A 26,395-nucleotide genomic window follows, 5' to 3' on the forward strand; every position below is an offset into this window, starting at 1 on the left:
GCAGATGAATGATACGCATTCTAGAATCAGCTCATTACACCAAACTCTAGATCACAGTCTGTTCCCATCATACACTACGCCATTTTCCCTCACGCCGCTCCAAACCCGTGTCACTGTGATCAATCTTCGAAACACAAAAGATGTGTATAATACCTCAGAGGTTTCAGTCCTGTCAATGACGGTCCACGCAAACACAAATTAGAGCATCCTGAAAGGTTATAAAGGCATCACACAACTAACCCATATGAATCGCACCGTTTAATCCAAGTCTGGTGAAGAGATCTGATCATGTTATATGGCATATAAACACTCCTATAGAGCACATCACATGTGGTAAACACGTGACCTCATGCATGTGTGTAGGTCATCATTTCATTGTGAATAAAAGCTTAAATTAAATCTGTTGTTCATCATATAAAGTGATCGAATCTCTTGGATTAAACCGCTTCATTCACATGGATTTGTTTTATGATTCTTTATGACCATATATAGAGTTTTTAAGTTTTAGTTGCATGGACTTTCTATGGAAACCTCACAGGATTCGTTAAAAAATATATTCATTCGTGTTTCGAAGATTAACCAAAGTCTTTGGAACAACGTGAATGAATGCATTTTAGTTTAAATTGTAATAATCTTGGACGGTTATCCGGACAGAGCAACGGACGGACTTCTGGTGCTCTCAGGAAGATGCAGGAGCTGAGTGTGAGTGTGAGAGGTGTTCTCAGCTGATTCTCCAGCAGGACCGCGGCCCTCTAAAGGCCACTCACACGTGGAGACGCACGTGCTCCTGTTCTACAGTTCATCTGGATTCATGCCTGTATATCTGTACAGCGAGAAGACATGAAACCAGTGAAGAAATCGAAACACCATCGACTGAAAATCAAACATGAAGCAAACTCAATTTCACTTAGTGTGTAGTGTCACAGCAAACTTGGAGCAGATCATTTCTTTACATTTGGAATTTATTTAGGTTATTGCTGTAGCTGTTATACACACTGCCGTTCAAAGTTTTGGATCGGTAAGGTTTTTTATGTTTTTAAAGAAGTATTTTCTGCTCAACGCTGCATTTATTTGATAAAAAAAAAGTAATATTGTGACATTTTATGACAATTTAAAATAACTGTTTTCTATTTGAATATATTTTCAAATGTCATTCCTTTTCAGATTCTATTTTAGAAAAAATTAATAAATGTGGTAGTGTTAGTAGTGTGGTAATGTTACAGAAGCTATTTCAGACAAATGCTGTTCTTTTAAACTTTCTATTCATCAAAGAATCCTGAAAAATAAAAATGTAAATAACTGTTTTCAACACTGATAATAATCATAAATGTTTCTTGATCATCAAATCATCATATTAGAGTGATTTCTGAAGGATCATGTGACACTGAAGACTGGAGTAATGATGCTGAACATTCAGCTTTGATCACAGGAATAAATTACACTTTACTATTATATTCACATAGAAAACAGCTGATTTACATTAGAATAATATTTCACAATATTACTGTTGTTTTTGTAGTTTAATCCAGAAGAGACTTCTTTTAAAAACATGAAAACTCTTACAGATGAAACACGTTTGTCTGGGAGTGTATAATGTGTATTTGGGGTGTATCTGATGGGTGTAGTCTCTGCCCCTCCTCCTCTCGCTTCCTCGAGCTCTGAAAGGTCAGCGCTGTCATCCTCGGAGAGCCTTGTGTTTGTTTCCTTTAGAAAACAGGGTTAAACTGTGGGACGGACAAACCCCTGAGCTCAACAGCTCCAGACCTCCAGCGCTCGCCGAGGCCCGGGGGATCACGCTCGACCTCTTCTCCTCTCAGTGCGGGTGTGCGGTCTTTAAGGTCCAGTTTGATCCTCTGGATAATCAGTTTAGTCTCATGTCTCGTGTCTCGTGTCTCGCAGGCTTTGGAGGCTCAGAGGTGGACTCTTCACCCACTTGAAATTTGTTTGCTTTGCAAATTTTTAAAATGACAGTGAAATCTGATTTCAGTGCAGCTTGTAAGTGAAACACTGAGCAGTTTCTGCTTCTGTTCAGGCACGAGCTCATACGGGGTGGGCTTGCTTTTCTTTGTCATTTTGTTCTTACCAAAAATTCAGTTTTAAACCCTGATTTGTGGGGCAATTTTTCATGCAATAAACATAAAAAAATAAAATAATAGCATTTAAAGTCCCCCTGTAGTCAATAATTGTATCCCTTAAAACTCATCTTTAATCACCAAAATGTTTTTTCCCTGAAAAGAAATTATTCATGCATTAAAATAGCCTGAATGAAACTGATATTGATTATGATGCTGAAAATGCAGCTTTGATCACAGGAATAAATTTCACTTTACTATATATTCACATAGAAAACAGATGTTTTACATTCTAATAATATTTCACAATATCATTTTTTTTTTCTATCAAATAAATGCAGCTTTGATGAGCAGAAGAGACTTTGTAAAAACAAAAAATCTTACCGACCCCAAACTTTTGAATGGCAGTGTAAATATCAAAATGTTCAGGCTTTGACGGTGCTTATGGATTTTAAATATATATATATATTGCACATTTAGTTTTGTTTGTGCATTTGTGTTGAAATATGACCTTCACCCGAATACTGCTCAATAACAGATGAGATGGCGAGTTGAATTAAAGTCAAAGTTGTGTTTGTTTCTGCCAGGCCTGGGGAAATCTCATCAGATTGAGTGTGTAACTGTTGAACTGCGCTGTTTTCTTTGACTCTGTGTGTTTATGTGTGTGTGAGAGGCCTTGGTTCCCACCCAGACGCTCAGGGTCCCGGGGTCCCAGGGGTCTCGACCTCCAGAACACTGAGATGATCATGATCTGATGCTTCTGAATGGCCAGGATCATACACACACACACACACAAGAGCTGTTTCCACACCGGCTCTCCTATTCCTGTGTTTGTGCCGGCTCAGTGTTATCAGTGTTGTGAAGGACCGGTTCAGACGTGTGTGTTCGGTCACAGTCACACACACGGAGGTGGCGCTGGACGAGAGCCAGGCCTGTTTCTCATTGGACGCTCTCTGGAGGGGCTTCACTTATTTTTAGGGTGGTTTTCCGGTGTTTTTCTCCTGGATGTCTGACAGACAGCTTACACACCTCTTCCTCCGGGAACGCAGCGATTCAGCGCTGAAATAAGACTCTTTTTTATTATTATTAGAGACTCAATTCCCAGTTATTTGTAGAGAGACTCTTGGACGTAAAGCGTTTTAAACAATGTCTGTATTATGATCTGGTGATTTTGGCCTCCGTTCAATACAGTGATATTACACCGATATCAACTCTGTTACTGCGTTATTTTCAGCCTTTACAAACTCTTGGACGTTCCTTCAGGTTATGATACATAGGTGATGTTATTTCTATAGTTCAACAGCTCTGTTACCAAAGTTAATGTAAAAAAAAATAATAATAGTAATTTATAAGTAATCTGACATTTGTATGGAAGCTTGTTTCCGCCACAGAATAAAAATAAAGGAGGTAATTGCGACTTTTTGTCTCACAATTCTGACTTTTTTCTCACAGTTGATATAAACTCGCAATTGTGAGATAAAAGGTTGCAGTTGTCTTTTAAAAGTGTTTTATTATTTGGCAGAAACGAGCTTCCATACTTTTCAAGCCTGTTATCCATTATGGCACACAAACTTTTAAATGCTTTTTGATATAGATAAAAAAATAGTTAGGTTCACAACTTTATTCAGACAAATAAGACATATGAGATGAATAAAGTTAAATGTATTTTTATAGCGCTTTTTACAGTACACATAGTTTCAAAGCAGCTTTACAGACAATCGTGAATTTAATGTTTGTAATATCTTCATGCATTATAATCTCATTTGTCAGATTAGAGCTGGACGATAATATAGTTATGAATGAATAGTTTCATGACCTACAAAAAAAAAAATCTGTTTTGTTTTCCGGTACAAATATCTGACCATTTCAATTTGTATCAAAATGAAGTGAGTTTATGCTTTAAAAAAAGAAAAAAAAAGACGAAAAAAAAGGATCCTCCCAGTAGGCTCAGAAAAATAAACATGTTTATTCGTATTGGAATTGTGTTTGCGGTGTAAACCTGACTGAGATTTTCCAAAGATTGGGATCCTTCTTTCCCTGCTCATTCAGTGTGTGAATCCGCTGGTCACTCCAGGCTCCTGCTCTCGGGTTACTCTGCTGATTACAGACCCAGCGCAACACTAATTGGAAACACATTAGCGATCCGGGTTAAGAGCGGGATTAGACGCCGACACCGAATGCAGGGATTTGTGTTGATGTCCCCAGAGAGAGGGCTAATTATCCACTGGGACTGCTGGGAGTTCAGCGTAACAGGTTACAGGAGCTGCTAATCCCAAACCATGGGATCATCTCCTCTGGAAACCCAAGTGTTGTTTACTCGTTTGTCTTGACTAATTGATTGTCCCTTTTTTTAAATCATTTTGCTGATTTATTTTCTGCATTTTGAACTGGGCTTTTAGTGTTATTATGGAGCACTTCATGCATCATATCCGTGCTGTAATGTGAAGAGTCTGTTAATGAATTCGCTTCATGAAAGCTTTCACCCGTTTATGTGATGGAAAACTGCGCTGAACTGCAGGTCATCCGACACTCGATCTGAGGCGAGAGGTCATAGGTCAGCCTCTTACGAGCCCTCGGCCCATTGGGGAGCTTCCTCTAGTCAGAAATGACCAGGACACGCTTTATCATGGATCTTCATCTGATCATCTCTTCTTCAGGAACAGAAACATATTTTACTCTCACAGCCTTTAATGGCCTCATCTGTGAGATCTCAGCACGCTCTCCCCCGTTTATTAGTTTCATGCATCTATCGCTGGGTGTCAGACTTCATGAGTGAATCTCTGGAAACCTGTTTCACCCCAAAGTCAGAAGGAAATATAAGAAATATCAACAATGCAAAATCAATGCTTTTATACATTTGATTTATACAGTATTATTCAGACTATGTTAAAAGTCCCTAATATGATTCCTATCTAATATGAATCATGATTGAAAGTAAGTATATATATATATGTTTATTATATAATACATGCCAAATTGTGAGACATAAATTTTGACCAGGCTGTCATACAAAGAAAATAATTAACCAGCAAAATATTAATACCTGATTATGATGTAGTAAATGTGTTCTTTCGCATCAGCTTTTTGTTTTTCTATGCATTTTTTTGTTTGTTTTTTGTTTTTGTTTTTTTGAATAGTAAAATAAAACCTTTAGCTGTAGTTTGCCTTTTTTGCCAAATAATTTAGTCAGATAAATCCCTTCACCCAGTTTAGTGTTTTGTTCTTCCCTCATATATAACATATTGAAAAAATTTTTATCATTTATATCTGTTTTCTCATATTTGGTTTAATCGAACTTGTTGGGTCATTTAAAAACAAATATCCCCTTCCGGACATCATTTTTGGACGCTATATAATTTTTTTGGAGCGAAGGTTCGTTATTGCATATTCACCTTTCCTCACTTCTGTCTGCCGTCACCTTCCAAGCTCTCCATGCTGTCATTGCGGAGGAAATGATGTGGCTAAATCTGGAAGTGCCATCTCCACAGTCATTATCACACACAGGTCAGGCGTTTATTGGGTCTCACCTCACCGATAGCCTGGCCATCATTAATCCATACGCACCAGATAATGAGCACCCAACAGATTTATGCAATTACGGCCACATGGCGGATAGAGCGGCACTCTTATCCTGACGCATTAATGAGCTTATCAATATGTGTGGCGGTTCAGGGTTTGAGCGGCCGTTAGCCGCCCCTGATGGGACTAAATGAGACGTGAGCTGTAAAGGCCCAGAGCGCCTCGAGTCCGCAGGGTCACGGGTGTTTCCCAGGCTTTTAGATAGAGCCCTTTAATCCTGCTTTAATAGCTTTTCCACTGGAGGAAAATTTCACTTCCTCCTGCACGCCCACCTCACATCAGACGTAACAACCCAGTGTTTGGGTAGTTTTTGTGTAACACAGATCCTGTATCAGACGTAACAACCGAGTGTTTGGGTAGTTTTTGTGTAACACAGATCCTGGGTCAGACGTAACAACCCAGTGTTTGGGTAGTTTTTGTGTAACACAGATCCTGTATCAGACATAACAACCCAGTGTTTGGGTAGTTTTTGTGTTACCCAGATCCTGTATCAGACGTAACAACCCAGTGTTTGGGTAGTTTTTGTGTAACCCAGATCCTGTATCAGATGTAACAACCCAGTGTTTGGGTAGTTTTTGTGTAACACAGATCCTGGGTCAGACGTAACAACCCAGTGTTTGGGTAGTTTATGTGTAACCCAGATCCTGGGTCAGACGTAACAACCCAGTGTTTGGGTAGTTTTTGTGTAACCCAGATCCTGTATCAGACATAACAACCCAGTGTTTGGGTAGATTTTGTGTAACCCACATCCTGTATCAGACGTAACAACCCAATGTTTGGGTAGTTTTTGTGTAACCCAGATCCTGTATCAGACGTAACAACCAAGTGTTTGGGTAGTTTTGTGTAATACAGATCCTGGGTCAGATGTAACAAGGCAGTGTTTGATTAGTTTTTGTGTATCCCAGATCCTGGGTCAGATGTAACAAGGCAGTGTTTGATTAGTTTTTGTGTATCCCAGATCCTGGGTCAGACGTAACAACCCAGTGTTTGGGTAGTTTTTGTGTTACCCGGATCCTGTCTCAGACCTAACAACCTAGTGTTTGGGTAGTTTTTGTGTTACCCAGATCCTGGGTCAGACGTAACAACCCAGTGTTTTGGTAGTTTTTGTGTTGCCCAGATCCTGGGTCAGACCTAACAACCCAGTGTTTTGGTAGTTTTTGTGTTACCCAGATCCTGTGTCAGATGTAACAACCCAGTGTTTGGGTAGTTTTTGTGTTGCCCAGATCCTGGGTCAGACGTAACAACCCAGTGTTTGGGTAGTTTTTGTGTATCCCAGATCCTGGGTCAGATGTAACAACCCAGTGTTTGGGTAGTTTTTGTGTTGCCCAGATCCTGGGTCAGACGTAACAACCCAGTGTTTGGGTAGTTTTTGTGTAACCCAGATCCTGGGTCAGACGTAACAACCCAGTGTTTGGGTAGTTTTTGTGTTGCCCAGATCCTGTGTCAGACCTAACAACCCAGTGTTTGGGTAGTTTTTGTGTTACCCAGATCCTGGGTCAGACGTAACAACCCAGTGTTTGGGTAGTTTTTGTGTAACCCAGATCCTGGGTCAGACGTAACAACCCAGTGTTTGGGTAGTTTTTGTGTTGCCCAGATCCTGGGTCAGACGTAACAACCCAGTGTTTGGGTAGTTTTTGTGTTACCCAGATCCTGGGTCAGACATAGCAACCCAGTGTTTGGGTAGTTTTCGTGTTACCCAGATCCTGTGTCAGAGTTAACATATGTCCTCAGAACTGTTCACTGTTTGTTTATGGACAGGTTATTGAGTCAGTCACAGCATATTTCAGCTACGAGTGAAATACAGGGCAATGATTTGAAGTTAAAAGTTCCCCCTCTGAACATGACACAAGCTCAGGCATGACATCCAGCGCCAACAGAGACTAATCAATTACACTTCAATTACTTCAAAATGTTTTAATTGTTAAATGAGCTTAAATGTAGGCATTATGTATTCTAAAATGTGCTATACTGTAAAATATGATCGAAAAAAAGGAATTATCATGCAATCTACTTATGTAGAGTATTTTTAAAAAAGTTTTTAAAAAAAGCTAAAAATGAATCAACCCATTATGCTGGGTTAAATAAACAACCTCATGTCCGGATTGAAACCTCATCAGCAAGAAGCATAAACATGTCGTGTAGAGTTATACCTGAAGGAAGATTGCTGGCTCTTTACGGTGTAATCACAGCGATTGTGTTTTGCTCATTGGCGGGTCTTCAGGAACAACAGCTCGAACAGAACGAAACCGAGGATGTCAGGATGTTCACCTTGTGATATTTATGGAGTAGGACACATTGTTTATTTATCGTCGTCCGTTGGAGGCCGTGTCTCATGCTCTCTTTAAACATCCTGTTTGTGCGAAGGCCTTTCGTTATCGTGATCGTGTGCTGAACGCTGGCCCTCGGGCTGGGCCGGGGAAATATTATATATATGCGAGATGCTGGTTAGCGTGCTGATATCGGCCTTGAGTCTCTCTCTCTCTCTCTCGCCCCCTGCAAGCCGGTTCAAGCCCTATAAATAAACACTGATTATTCACCAACTGAGAGGAGAGGAAGCCCTTTCTGACCAATGAGTCACCAGTGAGTCCCTTCATATTACGAGTCAGGTTGGCTTTTTACCAAGTCACTTTCAGCATGTCAAATCACTGTGCCTCATGTGATTTTGACTGAACAGAAAGGTTCCCATACCAAGCTTGCATCCCGTGATTTAGCAGAATAGAGGTTATGCGTGTGATGTCACTGTCGGCTAGGAAAAGAAACACTGAGTGGCAGTGTTTGTTTTCAGGCGCGAAAAACACACAAAACACATCTAAAACGGGAAAGAACTTTGAGATTGACTGAACAAATAGATTTGACAAGAAATCTGAAGTATATTTTTACAGACTGCCGAAAGCTACAGAACAGAAACGCAAATGATTGCTGCGATTCACAGAAACAACTGGAACCAGGCAGAGAACAGTGGATTTGCAGTTATCATTGTGTGTTACTATGCTGAGTTTAGGGGTAAAATCATGCCCTGTATATTGTATTGACAACTCATCAATTAAATATTTACCATTGTATATTCTGCATAATTGGATGTTTTTAAATAAACATTGACAAAAAACTACACACGTTTTAGGGCTGGAAGATATGATGATATATAACATTATTACATGGCTTTGTGGAATTCTTGATTCTGATTGGTCAATCGCTCCATCCAGTGGTATATTATTCCCAGATAACAACCGCTGATAACAGAAACACAGGCTCATCCGGGTCACTGAAGTCAGCAGCGCTATACGCTTGCTAGGTATGTTTTTTTTCTTCGTTGAAATTTTGCATTTGAACTAATAAAATTTTAAAACTTGCTCTCTCTTGTTTCATACAAACGAAGCTGATGCCATTTTGTAACTATTGTTCCCTTTCAAGGGAACTCGCACTGCGTCGATACGACACTTTGGGGAATGCCCCCAGCGTAGCTGAAGCATGAATAAAACTATTCCAATCCTGATTGGCGTTGTGTCATGACGTAACATGTGACGGCATACACGGAAGCTACAAAGGGATGCCGGCACACAACAGAATTAGCTTTTTGCTCTTCAGCAAGCGCTCTGTGTCAAACTGTCTGTCCTATTTGGTGTTGTTTGTCCCCCAAGAACCTCAAATAAAGATTCTGTGGCTGGGATCTCGCGTTTGCAGAGGCAGCGCGTAGATTACGGGTCTACTCTGCAAAAAAGATTCTGTGGCTCGGACCTTGCGTTTGCCGAGGCAGTGCATTGATTACGGGTCCACTCTGCAATAAAGAATCAGTGTTAGTGTGATACTGTTTGGGTTAGAGGCATGCACAGTCAGCTCCTGAGGGCTGTGTTAATTGAGAAATATCTCAAAATACCTCTGTGTTTTCGGGTGTTTCAGCCTCGCGCCTGTTGACTTTCTTCTCGAGAGATGAAAGCCAAATATATTGTGAACGACTTAAATCTCGCGTTTGCCGAGGCAACGCGTAGATTACGGGGCTGCAATAAAAGGGACACATGCGATTTGTGAAATAATACTGTTTGGGTGCGAGGCATTCACAGTCAGCTCCTGAGGGTGCTGGCGGTGTTCATTGAGAAATATCTCGACGCGTACAGCCGTGCGCTGTCGGATGTTTCAGCCTCACACCTGTTGACTTTCTTCTGGAGGGTTGAAAGCCAAATATATTGTAACGCCTCGAATCTCGCGTTTGCCGAGGCAGCGTGTAGATTACAAGACTGTATAAATAAATATTAAAACAGTAATGTCTGGTGATTATGGCTGCATTTAATTCTAAGGAATTAAAATTATGGAATATTATCTGACTTTGAGAAGTTAGATATTTTAATTCAACCTACCATTCAGAACAGAAGAAGAGTTTCACTTCTAGAGGTCCCCCTCAGAGAGCTTGGGACTCTAGGCGGCGCTCTCGCCCACAGCCTCCTGAGAAGACGGATCTGAGGACCGGAGAGTCCTGTGCGCAGCTTCACACTGGGACAGGCAGGGCTCATTGTGGCATAGTGGGTACTCATTCCCCAAAGTGCTGTACCCCCTCGAAAGGGAATGTCTCAGGTTACGACTGTAACACTTGTTCCCTGAGAAGGAAACGAGACACTGCGTCCCTTTACCACACCTTCCCCTGCCTGGGAGTGACTTACTTCATCGCAAAAAGCTAACTCTGTTGTGTGCCGGCGTCCCTTTGTAGCTTCTGTGTATGCCGTTACGTTACGTCATGACGCAACGCCAATCAAGATAGCAATAGTTTCATTCATGCGGGTCTGCTACGCTGGGGGGCATTCCCCAAAATGTCGTATTGACGCAGTTTCTCGTTCCCTTCTCAGGGAAAAAGAGACATTGTACACTGTTGGATTATAAGATACAACTCAGACCAATATTTCGTGTCTAATTATTTACTTATGTGGCAAGTAGCCATGTAATAACCGGGATAATGTCAAGTCAAGTCAAGTATATTTGTATAGCGCTTTTCACAATACAGATTGTATCAAAGCAGCTTCACAGTATTAAATTAAAATAATGCAACAAGGTTTGTTTCTAGTGGAATTTATTGATTGATAAAATAAAATTAAATATCCCCAAAATATCCCCAACTGAGCAAGCTAATGGCAACAGTAGCAAGGAACCGAAAAACTCCATCAAGTGACCTAATGGTGTCCTAAAACTCCATCAGGTGACCTAATGGAGAAAAAAAAAAAAAACCTTGGGAGAACCCAGGCTCAGTCGGGGGCCAGTTCTCCTCTGGCATTTATGAACTAGAGGCCGGATTGTAGTTTGAACTGTAAGATTAAAAATATTATATGAATGCCTGTCCGAAAAGATGCGTCTTTAATCTAGTTTTAAACTGGGAGAGCGAGTCTGAGCAACGAACAGTATCAGGAAGGCTTTTCCAGAGTTTTGGAGCTAAATGTGAAAATGATCTCCCTCCTTTGGTGGATCTGGATATCCTAGGTATGACCAAAAGCCTCGAATTTAGTGATCTTAAAGAGCGCGATGGATTATAGGGCGATAGAAGATCCGTTAAATAAACTGGAGCTAAGCCGTTTAGGGCTTTATAAGTCAGTAGCAATACCTTGTAATTAATACGGGACTTTATAGGTAACCAATGTAGGGATGATAAAATCGGTGTTATATGATCATATTTTCTTGATCTAGTTAGAACTCTAGCGGCGGCATTTTGGACTAACTGTAGCTTGTTTATTGAGGATGCAGGACAACCAGCTAATAACGCATTACAGTAATCTAGTCTCGAGGTCATGAATGCATGAACTAACTTTTCTGCATCAGAAACAGATAGGATATTACGTAGCTTAGCAATGTTTCTAAGGTGCAAAAAGGCTGTTTTTGTAACATATGAAATATGATTTTCAAAAGACAGGTTACAGTCGAGTATAACACCCAGGTCTTTTACTGTAGAGGATGAAGTAACAGGGCATCCTACGATGTTAAAGTTGTATTGTGAGAGGTATTGTGGGTGGTTTTTTGAACCGATAAGTATTACCTGTGTCTTGTCTGGATTTAATAAAAGAAAATTATGCGTCATCCAATCTTTTATATCTTTAACACACTCTGTCAATTTGGATAATTTAGCGTTTTCATCCGGCCGTGATGAAATATATATTTGAGTGTCATCAGCATAACAATGGAAACTAATTCCATGTTTCCTTATAATATTTCCAAGTGGCAGCATATATATTGAGAATAATAGAGGGCCTAACACAGATCCCTGCGGCACTCCATAGTTTACTGGAGTTATGATCGATTTTTCTCCATTCAAATAGACAAAATGGTAGCGGTCTGATAAGTATGATCTGAACCAGCTTAATGCTTGTCCTTGAGCACCAGTATAATTTTGTAGTCGATCTAAGAGTATTGTGTGATCTATAGTATCGAACGCAGCACTAAGATCAAGTAAAACTAGTATTGAGATACAGCCTTGGTCAGAAGCTAAGAGTAAATCATTTGTGATTTTAACGAGCGCAGTTTCAGTGCTATGATGCGGCCTGAACCCAGACTGAAACTTTTCATAGATGTCATTTTCTTGCCAGAAAGAGCCCAGTTGAGCGGACACAACTTTTTCTAGTATTTTAGACATAAATGGAAGATTTTAAATGGGTCTATAATTTGCTAGATTATTATGATCTAATTGTGATTTCTTAATGAGAGGTTTTATAACTGCCAGTTTAAATGTTCTTGGAACATGACCTAAAGATAAAGACGAGTTAATAATATTGAGGAGAGGCTCTTCCACTACAGGTAACACTTCTTTCAATAGTTTAGTTGGTGTAGGATCTAATAAACATGTTGTTGTTTTAGACGAAATGATACGTTTATTTAACTCTTTTTGTTCTATAGTTGTAAAGCACTGTAATTGTTCTTGCGGGGTGATAATTGAGGCTGAATAATAAGGCACGATTGAAGATTGAACGTTTACAATTGTGGTTCTGATGTAATGTACATCCAGCCGGTTGTTATCTCAGAATAAACCCCCTTCAGGTGTGTGTGTGTGTGTGTGTGTTTGTGTGTGTGTGTGTGTACCTGTTTTTCTATCCCGGTGGGGACTTCAACCTGAATGCACACAGACTCATGGGTCCCCATGGGTAAACAAGCTTGTAAATCATACAGAATGAGTGTTTTTGGAAATGTAAAAATGCAGAAAGTTTTCTGTGATGGGTAGGTTTAGGGGTAGGGTTAGTGTAAGGAGACAGAATATACAGTTTGTACAGTATAAAAACCATTAAGTCTATGGAGAGTCCCCACAAAGATAATGTGTGTGTGTGAGTGATCTCAGAATAAACCCCCTTCAGGTTGATGGAAGACCGGAAGTCCTGATCAACCTGTCTGGTTTATTTTGAGATAACAACCAGCTAGATGTACATTATCCCTTACTTGATAGAAGTGATCAGATGGATTTAGACCTATATTGTATTTGTATAAAGTGTTCAAAGGCAAATTTGTATTTCACTTGCGTCGAAATCAGGCACATATAAATGTCAGGTAACGCGAATCCTGCCTTCATGTCAATATCCACGGATCACTGGATCTTTGGTAAGTTTTAAGGAACACTGTATTGAGTCCAACCTTTAGTTTAAACTGATAATCGTTTGTTTTACTGGCGTTTTCACAGTTTCCTCTATTAAATCCAGTCACTCAGCAGCTCTTCTGCCACTCAGTCCGGCTGAGGGAGTGTGTTCCTGCGGGAAAGTGACTCAATGCAAACCCTATATACCTAGACCTGCCTAATAAAATTAAAACATAATCCTCTGAATACAGTCATTTGCTGAAATTCTGAACAAATATTCAATATGAGCTAAAAGAAGAATTGATGACCACACCCAATAATGGTGTCATGAATATAATCACCTAATCCTTTCCCATCAAATATAATTTCCCAACATTTACAGTAAGGTGATTTGCGTCACAACGTAAAATTCCTAATTTCTGAATGATATTCAGATGTGTACCAGCTTTTATCTGACAAACCTGTCAGACAAATCAGACAAATCTGATCAGAGTATTTAATAATGCAATTATTCTTGCAGTATTTATACCAATACAGTCATTTGTATATAAAGTAAAGAGAATGGGAGCGTTTCTGTTGAGCAGTCGTTTAGATTAGTCACCGCTGAAAACACCTATTTTTTTTATGTATTAATCAAATTTAATAATAATCATTGCAATATCAAGAGCAATAGCCAATAATAATGATTTTGTCATAATACTGCAGCCCTACCCTGTCTTTTAATGTTACAATTGATTTACTTTATGTAGACTGTAATTTTACATTAATCTCATAATGTTATTATGTGATTTTTGTGTAAATGCCTGTATGAGCAGTATTAAACAGTCTGATGTCTATACCAATTTTTTTAGTAACAATCTGTAGTATTCTGAAGTAATTGGTTAAATATAAGGCAATAAAGACATTTAATCAGGTAATTATAAAATCCGCACTTGCGAAGGTTAAAGAAAATTCCTCTGGAAATCAATATTGGCTCTTAATGGAAAAGTTCATTTATGACCCTGAGTTAACACTAAAACGCACCCTATCTATTTTATAAATGCCTGTTATTGATCGTATTATGAATAAATCATCCATGCAGATTTAATTTTTTTCTTCTTGACCTGGTAATTTTTATGTTGGTCTTCCAGTAAAGCGTCGGTCTTCTCTCTGGTGACGTATGCATGATTCTTCAATCATTCGTTGCTCTTAAACCCCGCCCCTGCAGTATGTTTAGATGGAGAAAGGGTTCAGTGTGTTTAGATGGAGAAAGTTCAGTGTGTTTAGATGGAGAAAGGGTTCAGTGTGTTTAGATGGAGAAAGGGTTCAGTGTGTTAAGATGGAGAAAGGGTTCAGTGTGTTTAGATGGAGAAAGTTCAGTGCGTTTAGATGGAGAAAGGGTTCAGTGTGTTTAGATGGAGAAAGGGTTCAGTGTGTTAAGATGGAGAAAGGGTTCAGTGTGTTTAGATGGAGAAAGTTCAGTGTGTTTAGATGGAGAAAAGGTTCAGTGTGTTAAGATGGAGAAAGGGTTCAGTGTGTTTAGATGGAGAAAGGGTTCAGTGTGTTAAGATGGAAAAAGTTCAGTGTGTTTAGATGGAGAAAGGGTTCAGTGTGTTAAGATGGAGAAAGGGTTCAGTGTGTTTAGATGGAGAAAGGGTTCAGTGTGTTTAGATGGAGAAAGGGTTCAGTGTGTTTAGATGGAGAAAGGGTTCAGTGTGTTTAGATGGAGAAAGGGTTCAGTGTGTTTAGATGGAGAAAAGGTTCAGTGTGTTAAGATGGAGAAAGGGTTCAGTGTGTTTAGATGGAGAAAGGGTTCAGTGTGTTAAGATGGAGAAAGTTCAGTGTGTTTAGATGGAGACAGTGTTCAGTGTGTTTAGATGGAGAAAGGGTTCAGTGTGTTAAGATGGAGAAAGGGTTCAGTGTGTTTAGATGGAGAAAGTTCAGTGCAGTGTGTTTAGATGGAGAAAGTTCAGTGTGTTTAGATGGAGAAAGTTCAGTGTGTTTAGATGGAGAAAAGGTTCAGTGCAGTGTGTTTAGATGGAGAAAGTTCAGTGTGTTTAGATGGAGAAAGGGTTCAGTGTGTTTAGATGGAGAAAGTTCAGTGTGTTAAGATGGAGAAAGGGTTCAGTGTGTTTAGATGGAGAAAGTTCAGTGTGTTTAGATGGAGAAAAGGTTCAGTGCAGTGTGTTTAGATGGAGAAAGTTCAGTGTGTTTAGATGGAGAAAGGGTTCAGTGTGTTTAGATGGAGAAAGTTCAGTGTGTTAAGATGGAGAAAGGGTTCAGTGTGTTTAGATGGAGAAAGGGTTCAGTGTGTTTAGATGGAGAAAGGGTTCAGTGTGTTTAGATGGAGAAAGGGTTCAGTGTGTTTAGATGGAGAAAGTTCAGTGTGTTTAGATGGAGAAAGGGTTCAGTGTGTTTAGATGGAGAAAGGGTTCAGTGTGTTAAGATGGAGAAAGGGTTCCGTGTGTTTAGATGGAGAAAAGGTTCAGTGTGTTTAGATGGAGAAATTTCAGTGTGTTTAGATGGAGAAAGGGTTCAGTGTGTTTAGATGGAGAAAGGGTTCAGTGTGTTTAGATGGAGAAAGGGTTCAGTGTGTTAAGATGGAGAAAAGGTTCAGTGTGTTTAGATGGAGAAAGTTCAGTGTGTTTAGATGGAGAAAGGGTTCAGTGTGTTAAGATGGAGAAAGGGTTCAGTGTGTTTAGATGGAGAAAGGGTTCAGTGTGTTAAGATGGAGAAAGGGTTCAGTGTGTTTAGATGGAGAAAGTTCAGTGTGTTAAGATGGAGAAAGAGTTCAGTGTATTTAGATGGAGAAAGGGTTCAGTGTGTTTAGATGGAGAAAGAGTTCAGTGTGTTTAGATGGAGAAAGAGTTCAGTGCAGTGTGTTTAGATGGAGAAAGGGTTCAGTGTGTTTAGATGGAGAAAGGGTTCAGTGTGTTTAGATGGAGAAAGGGTTCAGTGTGTTTAGATGGAGAAAGTTCAGTGTGTTAAGATGGATAAAGAGTTCAGTGCAGTGTGTTAAGATGGAGAAAGTTCAGTGTGTTTAGATGGAGAAAGGGTTCAGTGTGTTTAGATGGAGAAAGGGTTCAGTGTGTTTAGATGGAGAAAGGGTTCAGTGTGTTTAGATGGAGAAAGGGTTCAGTGTGTTTAGATGGAGAAAGAGTTCAGTGCAGTGTGTTTAGATGGAGAAAGGGTTCAGTGTGTTTAGATGGAGAAAGGGTTCAGTGTGTTTAGATGGAGAAAGTTCAGTGTGTTAAGATGGATAAAGAGTTCAGTGTGTTTAAATGGAGAAAGGGTTCAGTGTGTTTAGATGGAGAAAGGGTTCAGTGTGTTAAGATGGAGAAAGGGTTCAGTGTGTTTAGATGGAGAAAGGGTTCAGTGTGTTTAGATCGAGAAAGGGTTCGGTGTGTTTAGATGGAGAAAGTTCAGTGCAGTGTGTTAAGATGGAGAATGAGTTCAGTGCAGTGTGTTAAGATGGAGAAAGGGTTCAGTGTGTTTAGATGGAGAATGGGTTCAGTGTGTTTAGATGGAGAAAGTTCAGTGTGTTTAGATGGAGAAAGGGTTCAGTGTGTTAAGATGGAGAAAGGGTTCAGTGTGTTAAGATGGAGAAAGGGTTCAGTGTGTTTAGATGGAGAAAGTTCAGTGTGCTTAGATGTAGAAAGGGTTCAGTGTGTTAAGATGGAGAAAGGGTTCAGTGTGTTTAGATGGAGAAAGGGTTCAGTGTGTTTAGATGGAGAAAGTTCAGTGTGTTAAGATGGAGAAAGGGTTCAGTGTGTTTAGATGGAGAAAAGGTTCAGTGTGTTTAGATGGAGAAAGTTCAGTGTGTTTAGATGGAGAAAGGGTTCAGTGTGTTAAGATGGAGAAAGGGTTCCGTGTGTTTAGATGGAGAAAAGGTTCAGTGTGTTTAGATGGAGAAATTTCAGTGTGTTTAGATGGAGAAAGGGTTCAGTGTGTTAAGATGGAGAAAAGATTCAGTGTGTTTAGATGGAGAAAGGGTTCAGTGTGTTTAGATGGAGAAAGGGTTCAGTGTGTTTAGATGGAGAAAGGGTTCAGTGTGTTTAGATGGAGAAAGCGTTCAGTGTGTTTAGATGGAGAAAAGGTTCAGTGTGTTTAGATGGAGAAAGTTCAGTGTGTTAAGATGGAGAAAGGGTTCAGTGTGTTTAGATGGAGAAAAGATTCAGTGTGTTTAGATGGAGAAAGGGTTCAGTGTGTTAAGATGGAGAAAGTTCAGTGTGTTTAGATGGAGAAAAGGTTCAGTGTGTTTAGATGGACAAAGGGTTCAGTGTGTTAAGATGGAGAAATTTCAGTGTGTTTAGATGGAGAAAGGGTTCAGTGTGTTTAGATGGAGAAAGGGTTCAGTGTGTTTAGATGGAGAAAGGGTTCAGTGTGTTTAGATGGAGAAAAGGTTCAGTGTGTTTAGATGGAGAAAGGGTTCAGTGTGTTAAGATGGAGAAAGTTCAGTGTGTTTAGATGGAGAAAGGGTTCAGTGTGTTTAGATGGAGAAAGTGTTCAGTATGTTTAGATGGAGAAAGGGTTCAGTGTGTTAAGTTGGAGAAATTTCAGTGTGTTTAGATGGAGAAAGGGTTCAGTGTGTTTAGATGGAGAAAGGGTTCAGTGTGTTTAGATGGAGAAAGGGTTCAGTGTGTTTAGATGGAGAAAGGGTTCAGTGTGTTTAGATGGAGAAAGGGTTCAGTGTGTTAAGATGGAGAAAGTTCGGTGTGTTTAGATGGAGAAAGGGTTCGGTGTGTTTAGATGGAGAAAGGGTTCAGTGTGTTAAGATGGAGAAAGGGTTCAGTGTGTTAAGATGGAGAAAGGGTTCAGTGTGTTAAGATGGAGAAAGGGTTCAGTGTGTTAAGATGGAGAAAGGGTTCAGTGTGTTAAGATGGAGAAAGTTCAGTGTGTTTAGATGGAGAAAGGGTTCAGTGTGTTAAGATGGAGAAATTTCAGTGTGTTTAGATGAGAAAGGGTTCAGTGTGTTAAGATGGAGAAAGGGTTCAGTGTGTTTAGATGGAGAAAGGGTTCAGTGTGTTAAGATGGAGAAAAGGTTCAGTGTGTTTAGATGGAGAAATTTCAGTGTGTTTAGATGGAGAAAGGGTTCAGTGTGTTAAGATGGAGAAAAGATTCAGTGTGTTTAGATGGAGAAAGGGTTCAGTGTGTTTAGATGGAGAAAGGGTTCAGTGTGTTTAGATGGAGAAAGGGTTCAGTGTGTTTAGATGGAGAAAGCGTTCAGTGTGTTTAGATGGAGAAAAGGTTCAGTGTGTTTAGATGGAGAAAGTTCAGTGTGTTAAGATGGAGAAAGAGTTCAGTGTGTTTAGATGGAGAAAAGATTCAGTGTGTTTAGATGGAGAAAGGGTTCAGTGTGTTAAGATGGAGAAAGTTCAGTGTGTTTAGATGGAGAAAAGGTTCAGTGTGTTTAGATGGACAAAGGGTTCAGTGTGTTAAGATGGAGAAAGTTCAGTGTGTTTAGATGGAGAAAGGGTTCAGTGTGTTTAGATGGAGAAAGGGTTCAGTGTGTTTAGATGGAGAAAGGGTTCAGTGTGTTTAGATGGAGAAAAGGTTCAGTGTGTTTAGATGGAGAAAGGGTTCAGTGTGTTAAGATGGAGAAAGTTCAGTGTGTTTAGATGGAGAAAGGGTTCAGTGTGTTTAGATGGAGAAAGTGTTCAGTGTGTTTAGATGGAGAAAGGGTTCAGTGTGTTTAGATGGAGAAAGGGTTCAGTGTGTTTAGATGGAGAAAGGGTTCAGTGTGTTTAGATGGAGAAAGGGTTCAGTGTGTTTAGATGGAGAAAGGGTTCAGTGTGTTAAGATGGAGAAAGTTCGGTGTGTTTAGATGGAGAAAGGGTTCAGTGTGTTAAGATGGAGAAAGTTCAGTGTGTTTAGATGGAGAAAGGGTTCAGTGTGTTAAGATGGAGAAAGGGTTCAGTGTGTTAAGATGGAGAAAGGGTTCAGTGTGTTAAGATGGAGAAAGTTCAGTGTGTTTAGATGGAGAAAGGGTTCAGTGTGTTAAGATGGAGAAATTTCAGTGTGTTTAGATGAGAAAGGGTTCAGTGTGTTAAGATGGAGAAAGGGTTCAGTGTGTTTAGATGGAGAAAGGGTTCAGTGTGTTTAGATGGAGAAAGGGTTCAGTGTGTTTAGATGGAGAAAGGGTTCAGTGTGTTTAGATGGAGAAAGGGTTCAGTGTGTTTAGATGGAGAAAGGGTTCAGTGTGTTTAGATGGAGAAAGGGTTCGGTGTGTTAAGATGGAGAAAGGGTTCAGTGTGTTTAGATGGAGAAAGGGTTCAGTGTGTTTAGATGGAGAAAGGGTTCAGTGTGTTAAGATGGAGAAAGGGTTCAGTGTGTTTAGATGGAGAAAGGGTTCAGTGTGTTTAGATGGAGAAAGGGTTCAGTGTGTTTAGATGGAGAAAGGGTTCAGTGTGTTTAGATGGAGAAAGGGTTCAGTGTGTTTAGATGGAGAAAGGGTTCAGTGTGTTTAGATGGAGAAAGGGTTCGGTGTGTTAAGATGGAGAAAGGGTTCGGTGTGTTAAGATGGAGAAAGGGTTCAGTGTGTTTAGATGGAGAAAGGGTTCAGTGTGTTTAGATGGAGAAAGGTGTGCTCTGGAAGCTGCAGGATCTGAGATCTGAGATGACACCACAGAGAGCTGTAATTAGTTATTCAATTACGCTGTGATTATGTGTGTGCATTGACGGGGAGGAGGCCACTCAAACGCCGGCTCACTCTCAGCACCTCCTTTCAGCTTTTTGTTTTTAAGTGCTGCGCTCTCATTAAAATGCCTTTTTAACCAGCATGGCACCTGCTTTAAACTCAGAAGCGTGCGCTCGTTACGCTAATGGCAGCATGTCTCAGCGGCGTCCCACTCTCTCCAAAGCCAACGCCACACAAATAAGCTACATTTCACAAACAATTTCACCGACTCGTTACGCAGTTAGATGTTTATTGGAAGATCACTGACTTCCCCCGAGCGATACTTGTGCCAGATTGAGGTGGCGAAGCGGTGGCCCACATAATAGACCTCTATTATAATTGGAGCCCTGTGTCCATTTATGCCTTTATTTATGGAAGCTTTGCATTGAAGTACATGCAGCGGCCTTTGTGTTTTTGCCTTCAGTGTTTAGACGCCTCCCTCGGGTTACGAGCGCGTGTGTTAAACCCCGAACCCTTCGCCACCGGTGCTGTTATCTGCTCCTTAAGCTCGTTCTCTCGTCTTCTCAACTCTTTTCAGACCCCCATGACATCCAATGTGCCCATGAACTTCTTGTTTTCCTTCAGATTCCTCTGACCTCAGTAGAAGAGCACGACTCTATGTCATCCGGTCTGATGTTACAGTAGTTGTGATAAACCTGGGTTTGAACTCAATGCGGGCTCATCAGAGCTACGTTTATGCAACGACTGTTGGGAAATACTGGAATAGATACAATTAAAACGAATATATTCCCTCATGTTTTTATCCCTTTTTCAAAATAATCTTGTTTATAGTCCCCAGATTATTGTAAATCTACAGATTTTTTAGATTTTTTTTTATCCGTATCGAGGGTTATCTGAAGTCATGATTAATATGTTGCTACAAACATAAAGAATATTATATTCTGGTTGAAATATGGCTCTGTACTGTAGATAAAAGTGGAAGATGTGGAGGAAATGAAGAACAAAACCTTGTATACGGCACAATCCAATCCACTGGATCTTCCAGTGAGGATCAGAGGTTACGCTGACAGTCAAAAGTCTGCGTGAGATTTTCAACTCTTCAGTTTAGACAAGCCCATCTTCTAAACTGATTCACTCATGAATTGTTCTCGACCGCATGAGCAGAACTGAACTGAACATCTAGTCGTTGTCAATTGGATTACTAACAGTTACCTGATGTTAAAGTCCTCCTGTCGTCAATCATTTCATCCCTTATAACTCATCTTTGAACAACAAAATGACATATGCAAACATTTTTCATGCCTTAAAATATCTTGAATGTAACTCGACACACTTGCCTCATTTAGTATGCGCGGTTCTATGAATATGCAAATGAGCCCCGCCTCCACTCACTCACTCAGCTCAGAGATCCACTGGTTGACGATCACACGTTGATCTGATTGGTTACAAGGTAGTTTGTGACGTCAGAAACACCAGCGATTTCAAAGCGTGTTTAAACATGATGAAGTTCTTTATGAAGCGTAACGTGTGTGTGTGTGTGTGTGTGTGTGCAGGTTCGGTCCGGGTCTGGTCATCTACTGGTATGGGTTTATATCTGATCTGGACTGCGAGCGTGAGCGAGGGATCCTGCTGAAGGACGGCTTCCCCTCAGACATCGTGACCCTGTGTCACGGGCCGACCCCATGTGGAGCCGGAAGCCATTCAGCTTTCCTGCAGAGCGAGAGACCTGGCAAACATCTGCCCTGACCTCCCGGTGAACTCCAGCCAACGGGTGTAAAGCTGCAGGTAGCGCTGGGCGGCTCTACGTTCACTCTGTGTGTGTGTGTGTGTGTGTGTGTGTGTGTGTGTTCTGCTGTAATAAAGTTGTATTCTTCATATATTGTGTGTTTATCTTCTGAGGCTTCGAGTGACGCTCTGCAAAACTTCCTCTTCTGTCGAGCCGTGGAGAGATAACAGAGATATGAGAGATTCTCCATTAACCCTGCACAGCCTGACACATGAGACCCGAGACATCTATTCTTTCTATAATGGAACACTTTATTAATTCAGTTCAATTCAATTCACATTTATTTGTATAGAGATTTTCACAACACACATCGTTTCAAAGCAGCTTTACAGGAAAGTCTACTTTACAGTTTACAGAGATCTGATATCAGAGGAAACTAAGTTATGTATTTCACAAATGCACATTTACAAAATCACAGTTAGTTAAAAATGTATTAATATAAACAATGCAATAATTAAAGGCAGAAACAATGAGCTCATTGAAGTAATGAATACTTTCATGCTTTCAATATTAAACCGTCTATAAAAAAGTGTATAGCTGATATCGTCTGATACAGTGAGAATAAGGAGGAAAAGCAGCTCAGATTTATTCCCAAAACTGAGCAAAAATATGCAATTTGCTGCAGATGCTGATATTAAAATGGATAAAAATATGAAATTCTGATGCTTGTGATGTAACTCAATAAGATATTTTTAACATTATAGCAGATACTTACATAAAATGCATATAAATATCAATATTTGCCAATAATGTCTTAGTATGATATTTAAATGCTTAGTTTTATGATCAAATCTCTGTAGTTTTAAATCATATGATGCAATGCAATATAATGATGATTGAGAGATGAACAAATAAACCTTCCTCAAAAGCCTGATGATCATATTTGATACTCATGATTATGATAATAAATGTATGATAATCAAGTAAAGTGAAGCTGCTTCAGTCCAGCTGAAATATTACTAACAATATCAAAGTTATTCTTGCGTTTCCTTGATAAATCAGGGCAGATTTGACACAGAAAGACTCGTGAAGCTCGAGCTGAAGGAGGACGACTGTACAATCATGTTGATCATTAGAGGAATTATGAATGTGTGAATCAGAATATGATCCAGCAGGCTTTAGGGTTAATGAGGACATCTCTCAGTCCAGCCTCTCATGATGTGTTACCCATAAACCCCTAACCCTGGATCAGGATCTTAGTGCAGGACAGAAAGAAGTAAAAACACGGTGAACGGCGAGTCAGTTCCTCTGGAGAGTTCCTGTCATTGTGTTCCTGATCAGACACTGTAAATCAGATGTGCTGCGGTGATGTGTACATGAGCCTGTGTTTCTGCTTCAGATTCAGGAGATCATTAATGTGCGTCACTAAACGCTGTAGTTCAGCGCGGTCATCTAGTGGACAGCCCATGTCTTTCTGAACACTTCCAGTCATCTTTGAAACATCAAGATATTTTTAAATGACACCTCAGAGATTTCAGGCCGTCCATTGAAAGTCTGTTCACTATGGAAGCTTGTGTCCGCCACAGAATTAAGAATAAAAAGAACCACAATTCTGACTTTTTTTCTCACAATTGCAATAAAGACAATAAAGTCAGAGTTGCGAGTTATAAAGTTAGAGTTGCGTGTCAGAGTTGTGAGATATAGTCAGAGTTGCGTGATATAAAGTCAGAGTTGCGTGATATAAAGTCAGAATTGTGTGATATAAAGTCAGAGTTGCGTGATATAAAGTCAGAATTGCGTGATATAAAGTCAGAATTGTGAGATATAAAGTCAGAGTTGTGAGATATAAAGTCAGAGTTGCGTGATATAAAGTCAGAGTTGTGAGATATAAAGTCAGAGTTGCGTGATATAAAGTCAGAGTTGTGAGATATAAAGTCAGAATTGCGTGATATAAAGTCAGAGTTGTGAGATATAAAGTCAGAGTTGCGTGATATAAAGTCAGAGTTGTGAGATATAAAGTCAGAGTTGCGTGATATAAAGTCAGAGTTGCGAGTTATAAAGTCAGAGTTGCGTGATATAAAGTCAGAGTTGTGTGATATAAAGTCAGAGTTGCGTGATATAAAGTCAGAATTGCGTGATATAAAGTCAGAGTTGTGAGATATAAAGTCAGAGTTGCGTGATATAAAGTCAGAGTTGTGAGATATAAAGTCAGAGTTGCGTGATATAAAGTCAGAGTTGCGTGATATAAAGTCAGAGTTGCGAGTTATAAAGTCAGAGTTGCGTGATATAAAGTCAGAGTTGCGTGATATAAAGTCAGAGTTGCGTGATATAAAGTCAGAATTGTGTGATATAAAGTCAGAGTTGCGTGATATAAAGTCAGAGTTGCGTGATATAAAGTCAGAGTTGCGTGATATAAAGTCAGAGTTGCGTGATATAAAGTCAGAGTTGTGTGATATAAAGTCAGAGTTGTGTGATATAAAGTCAGAGTTGCGAGTTATAAAGTCAGAGTTGCGTGATATAAAGTCAGAGTTGTGTGATATAAAGTCAGAGTTGCGTGATATAAAGTCAGAGTTGTGTGATATAAAGTCAGAGTTGCGTGATATAAAGTCAGAGTTGCGTGATATAAAGTCAGAGTTGTGTGATATAAAGTCAGAATTGTGAGATATAAAGTCAGAGTTGCGTGATATAAAGTCAGAGTTGCGTGATATAGTCAGAGTTGCGTGATATAAAGTCAGAGTTGCATGATATAAAGTCAGAGTTGCGTGATATAAAGTCAGAGTTGCGTGATATAAAGTCAGAGTTTTGTGATATAAAGTCAGTTGTGTGATATAAAGTCAGAGTTGCGTGATATAAAGTCAGAGTTGCGTGATATAAAGTCAGAGTTGCGTGATATAAAGTCAGAGTTGCGTGATATAAAGTCAGAGTTGCGTGATATAAAGTCAGAGTTGCGTGATATAAAGTCAGAGTTGCGTGATATAAAGTCAGAGTTGTGTGATATAAAGTCAGAGTTGTGAGATATAAAGTCAGAATTGCGAGATATAAAGTCAGAGTTGCGTGATATAAAGTCAGAGTTGTGTGATATAAAGTCAGAGTTGCGTGATATAAAGTCAGAGTTGCGTGATATAAAGTCAGAGTTGCGTGATATAAAGTCAGAGTTGCGTGATATAAAGTCAGAGTTGCGTGATATAAAGTCAAAGTTGCGTGATATAAAGTCAGAGTTGCGTGATATAAAGTCAGAGTTGCGTGATATAAAGTCAGAGTTGTGACATATAAAGTTGCAATTGCATGATATAAAGTCAGAATTGCGAGATATAAAGTCAGAGTTGCGTGATATAAAGTCAGAGTTGCGTGATATAAAGTCAGAGTTGCGTGATATAAAGTCAGAGTTGCGTGATATAAAGTCAGAGTTGCGTGATATAAAGTCAGAGTTGCGTGATATAAAGTCAAAGTTGCGTGATATAAAGTCAGAGTTGCGTGATATAAAGTCAGAGTTGCGTGATATAAAGTCAGAGTTGTGACATATAAAGTTGCAATTGCATGATATAAAGTCAGAATTGCGAGATATAAAGTCAGAGTTGCGTGATATAAAGTCAGAGTTGCGTGATATAAAGTCAGAGTTGCGTGATATAAAGTCAGAGTTGCGTGATATAAAGTCAGAGTTGCGTGATATAAAGTCAGAATTGCGTGATATAAAGTCAGAGTTGTGTGATATAAAGTCAGAATTGTGAGATATAAAGTCAGAGTTGCGTGATATAAAGTCAGAGTTGTGAGATATAAAGTTGCAATTGCATGATATAAAGTCAGAATTGCGAGATATAAAGTCAGAGTTGCGTGATATAAAGTCAGAGTTGCGTGATATAAAGTCAGAGTTGCGTGATATAAAGTCAGAGTTGTGAGATATAAAGTTGCAATTGCATGATATAAAGTCAGAATTGCGAGATATAAAGTCAGAGTTGCGTGATATAAAGTCAGAGTTGCGTGATATAAAGTCAGAGTTGCGTGATATAAAGTCAGAGTTGCGTGATATAAAGTCAGAGTTGCGTGATATAAAGTCAGAGTTGTGTGATTATAAAGTCAGAGTTGTGAGATATAAAGTTGCAATTGCATGATAAAGTCAGAATTGCGAGATATAAAGTCAGAGTTGTGTTATAAAGTTGCAATTGCATGATATAAAGTCAGAGTTGTGAGATGTAAAGTTGCAATTGCATGATATAAAGTCAGAATTGCGAGATATAAAGTCAGAGTTGTGTTATAAAGTTGCAATTGCATGATATAAAGTCAGAGTTGTGAGATATAAAGTTGCAATTGCATGATATAAAGTCAGAATTGCGAGATATAAAGTCAGAGTTGTGTTATAAAGTTGCAATTGCATGATATAAAGTCAGAGTTGCGTGATTTTAAAGTCAGAGTTGCGTGATATAAAGTCTCAATTGTGAGATGAAAAGTCAGTTATCTTTTAAAATGTTGTATTCTGTGGTGGAAACGAGGTTTCATAGTTTACCCAAAACTTTGATGCTTTGGAACGTTTATTAAGAGATTGTAAAATAAATCCTTATGAATGAAGCGCTTAATCCGAGATCACTCTATGATGAACAGATTTATTTGGGCTTTTAGTCACGTGTGAACATTAACACACACACACACACACACACACACACACACACACACACACACTATTGGTCCGAAGTGTGCAATAGCCCAGGCTGCATGTATGTGCCGTTGAGAGTTTGAGCTGGCCTCGAGTGCAGGATGGAGACTGATGGAGATCTGCAGCTGTTTCTGCTCAGTTATTAACATATTCATCTGTCAGCACAGCAGCAGGTGTGTTATTATGTGCTGCTTCACACACACACACACACACACACACACCA

At 39.6% G+C, this 26,395-nt stretch overlaps 1 protein-coding gene across 4 annotated transcripts in view; it reads left to right on the forward strand.

Annotated features, from left to right (window-relative positions):
* Positions 1-21,674, forward strand: part of cdin1 (CDAN1 interacting nuclease 1) — a 140,966-nt gene extending 119,292 nt beyond the window's left edge. For 2 of the 4 annotated variants that reach the window (XM_081394061.1, XM_081394060.1), the window contains exon 12: positions 21,352-21,674. In XM_081394061.1, coding sequence (XP_081250187.1) covers positions 21,352-21,544 — 193 coding nt within the window. In that variant the 3' untranslated portion in view covers positions 21,545-21,674. Of the gene's footprint in view, positions 1-654; positions 1,075-21,351 lie in introns of those variants that run through there. The other 2 variants (XM_081394062.1, XM_081394063.1) reach the window with 2 other exon arrangements.
* The last annotated feature ends 4,721 nt before the right edge of the window (positions 21,675-26,395 follow it).

The sequence above is a fragment of the Scardinius erythrophthalmus genome (genome assembly GCF_964197995.2).
Source record: "Scardinius erythrophthalmus genome assembly, chromosome: 19".
Lineage (NCBI taxonomy): Eukaryota > Metazoa > Chordata > Actinopteri > Cypriniformes > Leuciscidae > Scardinius > Scardinius erythrophthalmus.